Source organism: Hesperophylax consimilis, chromosome 19 (genome assembly GCF_061612785.1).
Source record: "Hesperophylax consimilis isolate HC1 chromosome 19, BYU_Hcon_1.0, whole genome shotgun sequence".
In the NCBI taxonomy this organism is placed as follows: Eukaryota; Metazoa; Arthropoda; class Insecta; order Trichoptera; family Limnephilidae; genus Hesperophylax; species Hesperophylax consimilis.
The window spans coordinates 4124046-4138378 of NC_142854.1; the positions used below are offsets into that span (position 1 = coordinate 4124046).

At 37.6% G+C, this 14333-nt stretch overlaps 1 protein-coding gene across 1 annotated transcript; it reads left to right on the plus strand.

The window, feature by feature from the left end:
- The first annotated feature begins 1115 nt into the window (after positions 1 to 1115).
- LOC149414674 (high mobility group protein 20A-like) lies at positions 1116 to 12465 on the plus strand. The gene is made up of 7 exons (XM_089643180.1): positions 1116 to 1454; positions 5030 to 5189; positions 6639 to 6778; positions 8190 to 8329; positions 9588 to 9764; positions 10886 to 11045; positions 12067 to 12465. The coding sequence occupies exons 1-7, from the start codon at positions 1250 to 1252 to the stop codon at positions 12201 to 12203; spliced, it is 1119 nt and encodes a 372-aa protein (XP_089499306.1). The 5' UTR covers positions 1116 to 1249; the 3' UTR covers positions 12204 to 12465.
- The last annotated feature ends 1868 nt before the right edge of the window (positions 12466 to 14333 follow it).

Genomic DNA, 14333 nt, shown 5'->3' on the forward strand with positions numbered 1-14333 from the left:
TAGCCAGGTACTCCTTTACCTTCCTCTTTCCCTTCTCCTTCCCCTGCCCACTACCTTCAGCCTCACGACATATTCCAATTTGGGATGCCATATTCTCACTGGTTCCAGATGGTTAAGAGCAGTTGGAACTCTCGTGCGGCAACCACAATTAATAAAATCTATTAGAGTTTCTATAGTGTGAAATTGTGTCACGATGAGTGATGAAATTTTATATCAATTTGTATTGTAAATCTCACTTAAATGCGATTTCAAAATAATAATGATATAAAATGAATTAAATGTTCACTGCTGGGTGTGGTGAGACTGTGTTCCTAAATTGTGTATGAATTATACTCAATATTTTCAAACCAAATAATCCTGAAATCAGCATCATGATTCATGACATCATTCTCAATCTAGTTTTACTTCCAAAGTAGAAGTAGGTATTATTTTTAAATAGATATTTAGTAGGTTTTAAAAACTGAATACACGAATAGATTAAGGGCCATCGATTTTGTGGTGGCATATAGGTATAACTCAATTTCAACATTTTTGCAAATTGTCTACAATTATTTTTTACCTTCTCAAAAAATAGCGATGGGCCATGACTAATTTTATTAAGAGCCGGAGCCATGGTACCAGCTCAATACTTTCGTACGACTCAAAGAGTCGTTTCAATTGAACGACGTGACGGCTCGATTGAGCCGGAGCATTGAGCTCAGAGCGTGCTCACCCGATATGACTCGCCCGATACGGTTCCCAGCGTAAGCGTATGAATGGTCGTACAATTGCCGGGAATAATAATATGTAAAAAAACATATGTCTAAAAACAAATTTCGGACTGTCAGACGCCGTTCACGTCTCTGAATACCGATGTTATAACAATACTTGGATGATTTGAATGGCGCTATGTTTCTAAAATATCTCCTGATAAAAAGATTAACCGTTCAATTGAGCCGTGATACGGTTTACCGAAAGTCGTGCGAATGTGGCTCATCAAAAAGAGCTAGCTCAATTGTGCGGATCTTTCATGAACGACTCATAACAATACATAACAATATTTATTGGGTGTTCCAGTGACAGCAAAGTCACCGGGACCAAGTAACGGAAACAGGATTATCGACCACGACGTGTGTGGTTTATTTATGATTTATGGACACCACCATAGATAAACCGATAACCAAATATTTGACAAATGTTTATGGAAACATTGTTTTCAATTAGTGTTCATCGATTTACAATATTTATACTAAAATTAAACTGTTTCTGAATGGCGGCCGAACCAGAAAACCCAATTATAAATGCTGTTGAAGCTCCGGCTCCCCCCACGGAGTCAGAAATTCCGGTAGCTGCCCCAACTGCAGTTGTGGAAGCCCTTAATGATCAAACAAAGCCGCCTGTACCCAAACCTAAAGGAAAGAAAAGAAAGTCAAAAGCTCCAAGGGATGTGACGGCCCCTCGACAACCCTTAACGGGTAAAATGCTTTAACTTTATTATACTAACCGTTGATTAATTTGTTTTTGTTTATCTGTAAACCGAACGAAATTTACGCGACCAGCAAGTTAGTTTAAAGGAATGCTATTGTAGGAAAATGTTTTCTAGGTTCTAGGTTGAATAAGGGAGCGAAATGGAACACAATTTTATATAAACAATACGCTTTTCAGACTCATTCTTCATATACATAGATTGATGAAATAACACTTCGTTTCAACAGTATTACAATACGTAAGAAAAATGTACATCAGCAGGGCAAAATAATGCATTTGAATTCCTAATCCGTAGAATTAATATATGCATAATTATTTGGCCATACTGTAAGTAGTTTTTTTTAAGAGGGTCTGTATCCTTATAACTTTTGAACAATATCTGATTTTGATAAGGTATATACAGTCAAAATTGGTTATAACGAGCACGAGGGGACCGATTAAATTTGCTCCTTATAACCGTTAAAAACTAGATTTTTTAATAGGTGTATACCTACTTACCTGTATCTACTATCAATATATTTGCAAAAGTACGGTATATTTTCAAAATACGATAAGGATTACCTATTAAAAAAATAAGTTAGAAAAATACTCTTATATAACTCAAATTTACTATCAATGATTATTTTAAAGATTTCCCTTTCATGTTTCTCAATTTCCTCTTCAAAACAATCAACGGATTATAACTATTATCACCAGGTTCAAGGCTTCCAAGAAAATGATCACTAAATTGTCCATCTTTTTATCATTAGCTTGTGCGTACTGTACCTTCCGCTTGTAAAATCGCACATGTCATAAATACCTAGCTTGCGGGATTGTTTTGGTTTTCTGCTGCAAAAATTTACTTGTCACAAACTAGTTGTGCACAACCCGCGGGCCCATTCTTGCGTCCCGTATGTCAATTTCATACGGCGCACTTGGCTATACAAAAAATCTAAATGTTTAGGGTAATTCTTGAAAACCCTAGCTGAGAACATTTTTTTATAGAGTTTTGGTTAATTTACACTGCATTTCCTAAATGGAACCAAATTTGAAGAACCGGTTTGCATAACACAAAATTCAACAGAAACCTTAGCTCTTGAATTTCACTGTCAACCTCCTGCTCAACAAAATTCGCTTGTAGATAGCGGTCTGTTTGAAAAAATAGGCAAAGTGGCCCCTCTGCTGAAAAATCATAAATTTACCCCGTGCAGGGATATAGGTACTCGTAACTAGGTACCTTCATAAACATTTTTATTGGTTTTTAAAGCAATATTGACGATAAGTTGTAATACAAAAGAAGATGTAAAAGGGAACAAATTTTCGAAGCACAAATTTCGCAGATTTTATGACAGTTTTACATTGTTCCCGATGGATGGCAATGGTTCACATAGCCAACAATCTTACACAGGTAGAGCCATACAAATATGAATCCGTACCTAACGAGATAGGAAATTCCCGCCCCTCTGTTTGTAACTACTTACTTCGATAATAATTCTTGAATAACTATTTTTCAGACCCATTCATGTATTCAGAAATAGTGTAGACAAAATTATTTGTTCAGTATATCAGTGAATCGATCTCGTTATAACAGTCAACAATTATATGAAGATAAGCCTGAACTAAAATATCGTTTTGTAATTGCTCATTATAGTCGTGAAATCGCATTGCTGTGATCGTTATAACCAAGTTCGACTGTATAATAATGTCCCTTCAACTTTAATTCCTTGAACTTACAATCTTCAGAATATTATTTTTTATGAACTATGTATGTAAAAGCCCAATGGGCGTATAAATAAATAAACATTAGAACAATAATAGTAGATTCCTCCCTTACCATAGTAACTAGTTTCTTCTATTTGTCACCATGGCAAGAATTGTAGATTTCGCCTTTACCATAGGACCACAGTAACCATTATTTTTTTGTTTTTCTGATGCATTTTTCTCTTCAAATTAGCAGTGGGCGAAGTGGCTCAGTTTAGTGAGCAGGATCACCACCAGTTCCAGCTCTCTGAACCGGCTCAAAGACTGAGCTACAGCAAGGCGTGTTGCTTATTTAAAAAAAAGCATGTTTCTCCAACACTGTTTTTAAAAAAAAAAATGTTTTTACCTGTCACAGGTGACACATATATAATATAGATATATAAAAAACACCCAGGTATTATAATGTAACGCTGTGTCAAAATTTCAAAGCAATCGGTGAAGAATATTCGGAGATTTAAGATTTTTAACAAACTAACATTTACATTTTTATTTACATAGAAGATAAATTCCAAAATTGGAAATGTGCATGCGTACTATGAATCCCTATATTATCAACCCGAAGCAGTAGTGAACTACAAACCATAAGAGCCGTTGAACAATTACACGATCTCCGTTCACCGAGTCACCCGGTCCGCCGCGGGTCACCAGAGCCGGTGATCCGCGAACGGTGAAGATCGTTATTTGTGAACCGTATCTTACTGATCTGTATGGAGAACCGGTTCACTAAAGCGAGTCGTTTGCAAACGACTCATTTCTACTTCAAATTTTCAAACTCTACAATAAACAGCTTGCGACCCAAGTGTCCTCATGTTTTAATTATTACAAAAGGAATGGAATTGAAAACTGAGTGGAATATTTAAAATTTTGATCCTTTAATCCAAGGCTGCCCAACCCCAGGCCCGAACGAATTATAAGTGGCCCGCGTGAACCATTTTCAAAAAACCCGCCAATTTGAAAAAGTGTCGCGGGCCCGCGGTAAAACAAATATTGCAGCTTGCGCGCGGTCACCAGTGTTGCTAACAAAGGCGATTTATCGCTATTTAGGCTACTCAGAACGAGAATCAGCGACGAAAAAATCCAACCTGTTGAACTTACTTTTTTAAACAAAAATACACCGGGTTTTGATATAATATTTTTTGCGTCCGAAATGGAATCTTGTAGCCACCCCCCCCCCCCACATATGATGTTTTTGGGTGCGCGGAATTTTTTTTCTCAGCCAAGTTCCGTAACAACCCCCCCCCCCATGGATTTCAAATATTTTGTGTGGAGCACTCATTTTGAATTTTTTTTGTGGAGAATTATGTTTTATAGAAATTCTCTAACAACCCCCCCCCCCCATGGAAATAGGAACCGTCAGGTATTCAGTGGCCCGCCAGTGATTCAAAATCGTCAATTTGGCCCAACTGTTAAAAAGGTTGGGCAGCCTTGCTTTAATCCGATAATCGACAAAGATCGAGAATTTTGAACCAGCATCAAGAAAAAACATGTTGTATACATTGCCATTCCCTTCCTCCATTTCGAGAAAAGAGTTTTTGAAAATTAGAGTCGAATTCATAGGAATTTGTAACAAAAAACTACTAATGTTACATGTGGGATGGAATTGAATTTCTATCCACATAAAATACAGAGACATCGATTGTAACCAGTACGATTACAATTGAACCTATAAAAAAAAAAAAACTTAGAGCATTATACATTATGATTCTTTTTCTTTCTTAAATTTTGTATCCATCATCAGGGCAGATTGTAGTTAAGTGGGTGTTTATGTATGTAGAAGCGATACAAATCGATCACAATAATATAAAATTCTCTAATTTTTCAGGTTATGTAAGGTACCTGAATGAGCGCCGAGAGACTCTCCGGGCAGCCAACCCTCGCCTTGGCTTTGCCGAGGTCACCCGCCGCCTCGCCAGCGAGTGGGGGCGGCTGCCGGTGCCAGAAAAGCAGCAATACCTCGATGCCGCAGAGCAGGACAGGGAGAGGTACATCTCATTTGTTCTAGGCTATGTCATAGAGGTATTCTAGAATAGTGTAATTATGTAAACCGTGATTCAATCTGCTTTATTATAAAACTATGGTTATTAGTTTTTGTTTTTGTCTTGCACTCCTGTTTAATACATAGAATGGGTTTATCGACCGGTCAGTGGTTGAGTGGGCATAGCGCTTGGGTCTCACCCGAGCGTCGCGTGTTCGATTCCTCGGCTGGCTAAGTCCTCCATCACAACACAAGCAACATTTTCGGCTTTCTGTGGTGGTAGTAGGACATTTTCAAACATTGTTGGGTTATTCGTAACCCGGGAATGTTTGTCTTTCTTTTAAAAAAAAAAAAAAAAAAATTAAGTGGTCCACTGTTTTTAATTGTTAACTTTTTTTTATGTTTTCAAAACTAAACTCAACATTAATAACAGAACTCATTTTTAACTCTTCTTCACGCTTACGCATATGATATATTGACCTGTCACAATATGTCTGCATTGTTTATATTGCCTATGCTGAGCGGAATATTGAATGAAAAAGAGTAGAATTTAAATTAAATATCCAATATTAACAATAATATGACACAAATGCGTCTCCGTTTAACATGCTGTTCCTTTTGATGTGGTTGAAAAATTTGGAATTCTGTTACTTCTGCGGTAATATTTGCAAAACATTATACCTACCTAACCCTTTGCAACCGGCAAAAAATTTTAAAATTGTGATGTGCCACATTGTTAAAGCTCTTAGTTATGATCTCATAGGTCTGGGCGACTTACTGGTTGAAACATGGGCGCTTGAAAATACCCTAAATAAGCAGCTCCCGCACGTTCAATCGACACCGGTTCCGTTCACAAAAACAAATTTATTTTCTGTCTTCAAACACAAACTCACTCTCGTGTGAAGCCGGTTGTAAAGGGCTAAGGTTTCGACTCAGAGAATTATGTAAAAAATAAAATCCTGGAGCGATATGCGAAACAAACATCCGCTCTGAACATAAACCGCTCTGCTTTTTTGTTATACACCTACATTAAGTGTATGCGTTATAACTGAATTGAGTTTGGTGTTATTTGTGATGAGGCGTATCGAAAACTTTGGTTGTTCTTAGGGTCTCGGGGATTTTTAATTGATTGATGAATCTCGGGGAAGCAGGCCAACATCTGATGCGCCTTCAGTGCAAGTTTACAAAATTTGTGACAACAATTTTGAACAACGGTACTCTATCAAGTTCTGTTTAGGCACAGTGCAACAGAACACCCTTGAAGGGTAAAGTAGACCAGTTATCACCCGGGCCTTCTGCTAGCTAAGTCTTCCTCCCCTATTAAAGCAGTTTTTGAGATATTGTCAGGTTATTTGTACAATATTTGGCTTTCTTTAAAAATTACAAACAGTAGTTGTTACTACTACTAACAGACTTTCAGTGATCAATCGGTGTAATAGTATTTTTCCTTCTACAGGTATATCAAGGAGTGGTCTCTTTACAAGGAAACAGACGCCTACCGCGCTTTTCGCCAGCAGCAGCTCGAGCGCAAGGAAGCTGGCGGGAGTGCGCCGCCTTCGAAGCGCCAGCGTCCTGCTGCCATGACCAGAGTCAAGGGTGAGTCAATAATCATCGTAATCAGTGTTGTAACCCTTATGCTGGATCACATCAGTTCTTCACGCCTAAAGGCTCCCATCATACCATTTTGTTGTCTTCTTCTTGATTGTTGTGGCAAATTACCAAATTAATAGAAAAAGGCACAGCTTTTCTGTCATGATAAGCAAAAAGACAACAAATTGTGACTTGCAAATTCTTAGCTAACTTTTTGGTTATACCGGCAGTTTTAAACCTTTATGGATTGCACGCCACTGCTACGAAGAGTTTTCTTATTATCTTAATTTCAATAATATCCTTTCTTTTTCTTTGTGATTAATTACGGTAGCTTCTACAATAAAGAGTGGTCCGTCTATTATATTTGTGCTTTTAAGACAAAGTACAGATACTATCCTCCTATCACAGACATATAAATATATAGACTAGAAATTAAAGATGAGGGGTAAAATCAACTGTTGAAGAACAAAGGGGGTAAAGCTGACTGCGATTCGTCAATAAATCAATCTGACAGTAAATAGGCATCTCGCACTATAATATCACCATTTAGTTCTTAAAAGTAAAATCTGCTTTTGAATGAATAGACATTTTTACATGGGAGCGCAAATTACTCGCCACGTTATGAACGAATTTGCGAAGTCCAAATTCGGCATAATAAATTTCTTCTATTTTCAGAGTCGAATATTTCGTTTACGTATTTAGTTAAGACACTTTTATAAATGTTCATAATTTACTTCCCAGCAACCAACCAGCTTTGTGTTTCGCGTCCAGACGTATCTCGATGTCCATATTATACGATGTGAATATGCTTAAAATAAAGTAAAATAATGCTTATATATGGAATGTAATACGACAATTGGGTTTATTCTCTTTTTCACATCCATTTTTACAAGTTTTCAAACCACAAGCCACCATTTTGCCGTGTTATTTCGTAAAATGAACCGATGATGCCTCGACCATAGTTCGCACAAGAATGATGACGTCACGTTTTCCAAATTCACTTGAGGCCATAAGCGAGCACAGCCGGCTCCAATGGAACCGGTATGGGGAGTGGGGAATAATACGCTTTTAATCACTTAGGGCAGGTCTACTAATATTCATATGTCTATGCCTCCTATTCTTGACTGGAATGCTTGACTTTAACACTCTGCGAGCACCATTAAAAATGTTGGTGAGCAAATTCTTTTACAAGTACATATTCATAACATGGATCATAGATATGTAATGGTATGACTAAACAACAAGGACTATCAAAACGGCTTTGCAATAAAAATTATGCATTTGAAACAAAGGCGGAGATCCACCTTAGGGAGACGCATTGTGCATACAGTTTCTTGCTAATAGTGGTTCATAGACCTTCTCCCTTGTTTCTGTTATTAAATGGCCATTCCTGATTTATTGGTATTTATATTAACAGAAAATGTGCCGACGGAGTCTATTCCCGTGGGGCTTGCAAATGGCGGAGCGCCCCCCCCTGTCCAACACAATGCGGTGACTCTTGGAGTGGGTTCAATACTGCCAATGGCCGCCAACAGACCCAAATCTATCATACCAGCTGTATGTATATCTCATTCTACTAGTAATGTTGGTCTTGGTGGAGTATGCATCTGCCCATCAAAATATGTAGATTATTAATCTTCAGCACAACAAATAGGCTGGCCGCATACATACGTTTTCCGTATTCGATTTCCAAATTCGTTTTCCGTATTCGGAATTCCGTGAGACTAGTGCAAACGTTCGTTTTTCTTCATTCGGAATGTATAAACGTCAGAACCAGTGTTATCAATTTTAAACATGTCCCGAAATTCTCTAGCCACCCCCCCCCATGAATTTTTTTATTTTCTGGGGACAAATTTTATTTTTTTGAAATTCTCTAGCCACCCCCCCCCCACGAAATTTTTATTTTCACGTAAAAACATCAATTTTAAACATGTCCCACCTAACAGCAAATTCGGCTACTTTACGCTACCTTATGTATGAGAAACGGCGATATTAGGTCAAGATCCATTGGCAACACTGAATTACTGAACGGAAATTTCCGAACGTTTGCGTCGGCACAAACAAAATGTATGCAAGAGCTGCGTTCCACATGACGTCATTAGGTTTTTTCCATTCGGTTTCTCCGAACTCGCCGGTTGCATTCGGAACGTGCGTAAGGAATTTGTTCCGTTCGGAACTAAAACGAACGTGTGCGGCAGTTAATGTATTTTCTACTGATTCTTTGCATTCGGATGTCCGAATACGGAAAACGAATTCGGAAATCGAATACGGAAAATGTATGTATGCGGCCAGCCTTAATGTTAAAAGTTTTATGAGAAATGTCGATAATCCTTTGATATATTTATTTATTTTGTAAGAAAAAAACAGCTTTTATATAATATACAATGATAGATATAAATATACAAGTTAACTGAAGTCAAGCCACAGAAGTTTCTTATGTTAAAGTGCATTAGAAATGAAGTTTTAGTATCTTAAAATTAATTTGGTGTTAAAGGAAGGGGAGAGGAAGAGGAAAATAGGAAGAGGATAGGAGATGCTGCCGATACATTCCATACTCTCATATTAATAATGTTATTAGTTATTACTAGGGCAGACATGTGAAAATTCACAGGATTCCAATTTTGAAAATGACAATTGAAATAAAGTTGTGTTAAATCAAAAAAGGTATTGCCAATACATATTTACAAAGTGGAATGAGCGGTGACCAAATTTGGTACCAAGCTGTGCATCGGCATGCCGCAATCAAGCGGTGTAAAGTGTCGTGCCGATATTTCAGAATCATTATTAATATTGTTTAAAAATGATTCTTGCTAAGCCTACTGTGACGCCCCCGGTGAGTTCCGTCCCCCCGGATCCCACCCGCGGAGGGGCAGACCCCAGTCAGAGGGAGACAGACATACCCATCTTCACAGAGCAGTTCCTCAAGCACAATAAACTGAGGGAGACAGAGCTAAGGCAGATGAGAAAAGCCAACACAGATTACGAGCAACAGGTAAAAAACAAATACTCTTTTTGCTGGTCAATGAGATACAGTGAGCAGTGAAACATTTTCTATCGTTTTTCAAGGGAATGTTTAATATTACTTTAAGATTACTTAAGTAATTGCCACCCGTAACGCTGAGCAACAGCCAAAATTTCCAGTATGTTCTATGATGGCCTAGGTACCTTAGCGCTTGGCACTGCGTACTTATTTATTGACACCGTCCGACTCGAGTAGTGGTGTACCACTACAATCCACTTGAGAGATGGTGATTTCCGGGCATTTAGTTTTGGATTCAGCTCATTAAAAAAAATCATACCTCTGAATATGAATGGAATGTTTAAAGTGAAAGAATCCACACATATTTCATTGTTTATCCCATATTTGTAGGTTTTATAATTTCGAAATAAATTTGTATAAATCGTCTACCTAAATTTAGGCAGTCATCACTCAAGACCTAAATATGGGTAGCCTTTGTTGGTTCTATGATAACTCAACACAATAACAATAAAGTAAATAATAATAAAGTCATGTAAAATCATTAAAATCAATAAAAACAAAATATCTGACCTACGTAACCTATTTAACCTAGTTTTTATTTCATCACTTTTCGTGACTTTATATTACTTTTTAAAAGTGTCTTGAATTGTCATTATGTGGAGTTATCCAGTGACCCCATCGTTCTACTGGTTATATAATATATTTCCATCAAAATAACATTAGAAGAGATCACAATATCATTTTGGTGGCAAATCAAGAGTGGAATAATTTAAATCAATTTAGAAAATTTACTCGTCAATATAAAAATAAAATTATTAATGTTATTTTTTTCTACAATAAAAAAACTCAAAATACCCCATTCTGGGAATGGCTGCAGTGGGCAAATCTTTCCGGAGGTTTTTATATTTGGGCACTGGTCCCAACTGCTCCTCACTAACCCAAGTCAGTGGGACTGGTATCCCCAATTGGGGCATGTTATGAGGTTGAAGGGATTGGAGAGAGAAGGAGATATAGACAATGACGAAACAGAACATGATAAAAGAGTTTTTATTTGTTCGTGTCCTGCTTTGTCTAGGAACTTATTGATATGTCTCCTGTTATTATATACATAAATATAATGATATCTCTTTCAGAACGCCATCCTGCAGAAGCACATAGAGAATATGCGTGGGGCCGTGGATCGCGCGAGGAGTGACTCCGCCACGCAGCGAGCGCGCACCACCACGCTGCGGGGGCACCTCGGGGCCATGGTAGACACGCTGGTGCGGGGACTCAGCAGTGTGCCGCTACCTGGTGAGGCCATCACTATAAACACTGTCAAGAAAGTGCAGAAATTTACAGAACTGGAATTCCCCGACAAAAATGTTTTTTTTGTAGACTGAATGCTCTAGAAATGAGATCCGTAAGGCAGCGTGTATGTATGTATGTAATTTTTTATGGCCGTGTTAAAAATGAGGAGATCCGGAGATCTGTGATGTAAGTGTAATGGTTAATTAAAAATAAAGGTCCTGCTCGAATTTCTTCTTAAATCTTCGAAAATAATTAAAATATTTTAATAAAAAAATCTACATAGTAACTCAGCATAACCAAGCTATAAAAGTACTAAATGAAAATCGAATATTATTTGAAATGCAACTCAATTAAATTTGTAATATGTTTATTACGGTCCGCCTATCGTTATTTACCCATATCTGCTTTATTTAAATACGCCCGACATCTCTCGCTCGCTTGCACATAGGAGTCGAGTGGGTGCAGAATAGAGATAGAGATTTGAATCGGGTTTCACTGTCATAAAAACCCTCATTCCAGTTGTTGAATTATTACAATAACAAATGATATAGGTACTATCCTTTTGTTGAAATACCGATGTAAACGAAAGGCACGAAGATAAACATAAAAGAAGACTTGCATTACGAATCGATAATTATGTGCATATAGTTGGGATCTTTACAAAGAGATTGGTATATAATATTCATATAAAAAACATTTGAAAACAAAAACACACAGGTTTGGGCGGAAGAGTGAAGAAAGTATGTAGTATAAAGAAAATATATGACGTGGAAGTTAATTATTGAAAAAGTCAGGGACACTCGAACAAGACACGGCACGATGAAGTGAACCAAATACTTGAGTCGGGTCATGTCAAGATTCAGAATAACATAACAGTCTATATGAATGAAGCAAGGAGTATGTTCCGAGACAGAGTTGGTCGGCAGTCTATCCTCTCTGTCTAGTTAATGTTTAAATTCTAAACCAGCTAAAATCCTTTGATTTCGAGGAATGTTTTCTTATTAATTTCTCTTATTTTTCACAGGTGGGCTTAATGGAGCCTCCAAGCAGAACATTGAACAATACATGGAATCCCTCCGCTCGCTTGCGTCCGAAAATAAGAACCACGCGGCAGTCCGGCAGGCCAGGGAGTTCCTAAACAGAATGGAAATGCCCACATAGACCGCCAACTTGTACATAGTAACCATCTGATTGAGTATTACATATTACTCTAATGTCTGTACAGTTTTGGATTGTTTTAAACTGAATTGGCGCTCTCAGTTATCTTCAAAAAGAACTATTGAAGTTTTCAAAAAACATACCAGATGAGAAAACGTCAAAAAGAAAATTTTCAAACACTTGGAATTTCTCAGTTTCAGAAACTTTTACACAGTTTGACCCAGAAGAATGTTTTCAGAAAAATAAAGATTTGCCAACATGGATAGTTGCCAAACTATCAAATTTGTGTTTATAAAAATTTCCCGACCCATCTTCCAAGCAAAATATATTTTTATAACAATTTCCCGACCCATCTTCCAAGCAAATTATGTTTTTATAAAAATTTCCCGACCCATCTTCCAAGCAAAATATATTTTTATAACAATTTCCCGACCCATCTTCCAAGCAAATTATGTTTTTATAAAAATTTCCCGACCCATCTTCCAAGCAAAATATATTTTTATAACAATTTCCCGACCCATCTTCCAAGCAAAATATATTTTTATAACAATTTCCTGACCCATCTTCCAAGCAAATTATGTTTTTTAAAAATTTCCCGATCCATCTTCCAACCCAATTTTCTTTTTTTTAGAAAAGTACAGTTTCTCAACATTGATAATTTCCAAATTTCACATAATATTAAAAAAACATTTACATATAAATACAAATGTAAATGTTCGTTTGTTCAGACTGAGCCACAGCAAGGCGTGGCGGGGTAAACCATTGGTGGGGTAGTGTTTTTATAAAAGTAAAAATAATTATTCCTTATAATAATTTATTATCCTTTGTGCTAATGCCTACAAATATTGTCTTATAAACATTAGTTTATCATTAAAAAAATACATAATAATATTTCAAGTCAAAATATTTCACCAACAAATGTATATATATATTTTTTTTAATATCAACGGTATAAAATATACCATTTACAGTAAATTATAAAGAGTGACATCAGAAAATATACAATTAACAGAAACTCTAGATGGATATAAAAAGTTAGAGATACAAGTACATGCAAAACTTATAGGTAGACTAGGTTAGATATAATACGTCTCGACGCCATCTAGTGGGAAATTTAGCAATAACAAAACCTTTCCTACAATAATAATGTTGGTTGTTTACAGGTGAAAAAAATAATAATAAGCAGTAATTGTTGATTGAAGTACTAGTACATATTGAATTATTTGGCGTTTTGGAAATAAGCCAACGTGGCTCAGTGGTCCAGAGCGTCTGACCGGACATCAGAAGGCGCGGGTTCAATTCCTTTCGGGACATACTTTCATTTTGTATTGATATTACAGGCGTCTAATTATTGCTTATAATAATTTGCTATAAAGATTTTTCTTGGTGCTTTATCATTTTTCAGTCCTCTCGATGCTTGCTTTACTCTAAGCACAGTAGGCTTCGAAACTCGCAAGAGAAGCCTCAAACTCCTCAGTAGTGGTGAACCATCCCGTCCTATTTATCATGTTCACTACTGGTATGGTTTAAAAGTAATTTAACTTTTAAGTGTGTTCGGAAGTAATAATCCCATCTTTCCTATAAGCATATTCCATCGCCATCTCTACAAGCACTCAGTCTGGGTTAATAAGATTTTGTTATGTCTTATGTTTGGGGATCAGGTGAGAGGCACGAAATGAAAAGGCGTGTCGTGAAGGTCACTGTGTTTTATTGATGAGTCAGTGTAACGAGAGTTGACGCTGGACGGATGTATTCACCGGATGCTGGCTGTCTTGGCAGGTCAAGCGCGGGTCAGTGAGTCGACGCCGGGCGCTGTTGACCGGAACTCGATGACTGTCAGGCACAGGCGATCTGGGGAATCAATACTCCAGTGCTGACGGGAAGGCCGAAGGTGCGGCGGACCTTGTAGGCGGCTGAGCGGGAGCTGCGTAGACCAGTGAGGATGCTGCGTGTCCTCGTGGTGGTCATGGTGGCGTGGATGAAGCACTGGTCAGAGACGCTGGAACCAGGGCGCTTGTAATCCGTGTAGCGCTGGCCAGGGACGGCGATCTGGGCCAAGGCGCTAAGATGATGTCCCGATAGAGTCCATGATTGTACGGGCGAAGCCGGGTAAATTGTCCTTCGCGCAAAGGT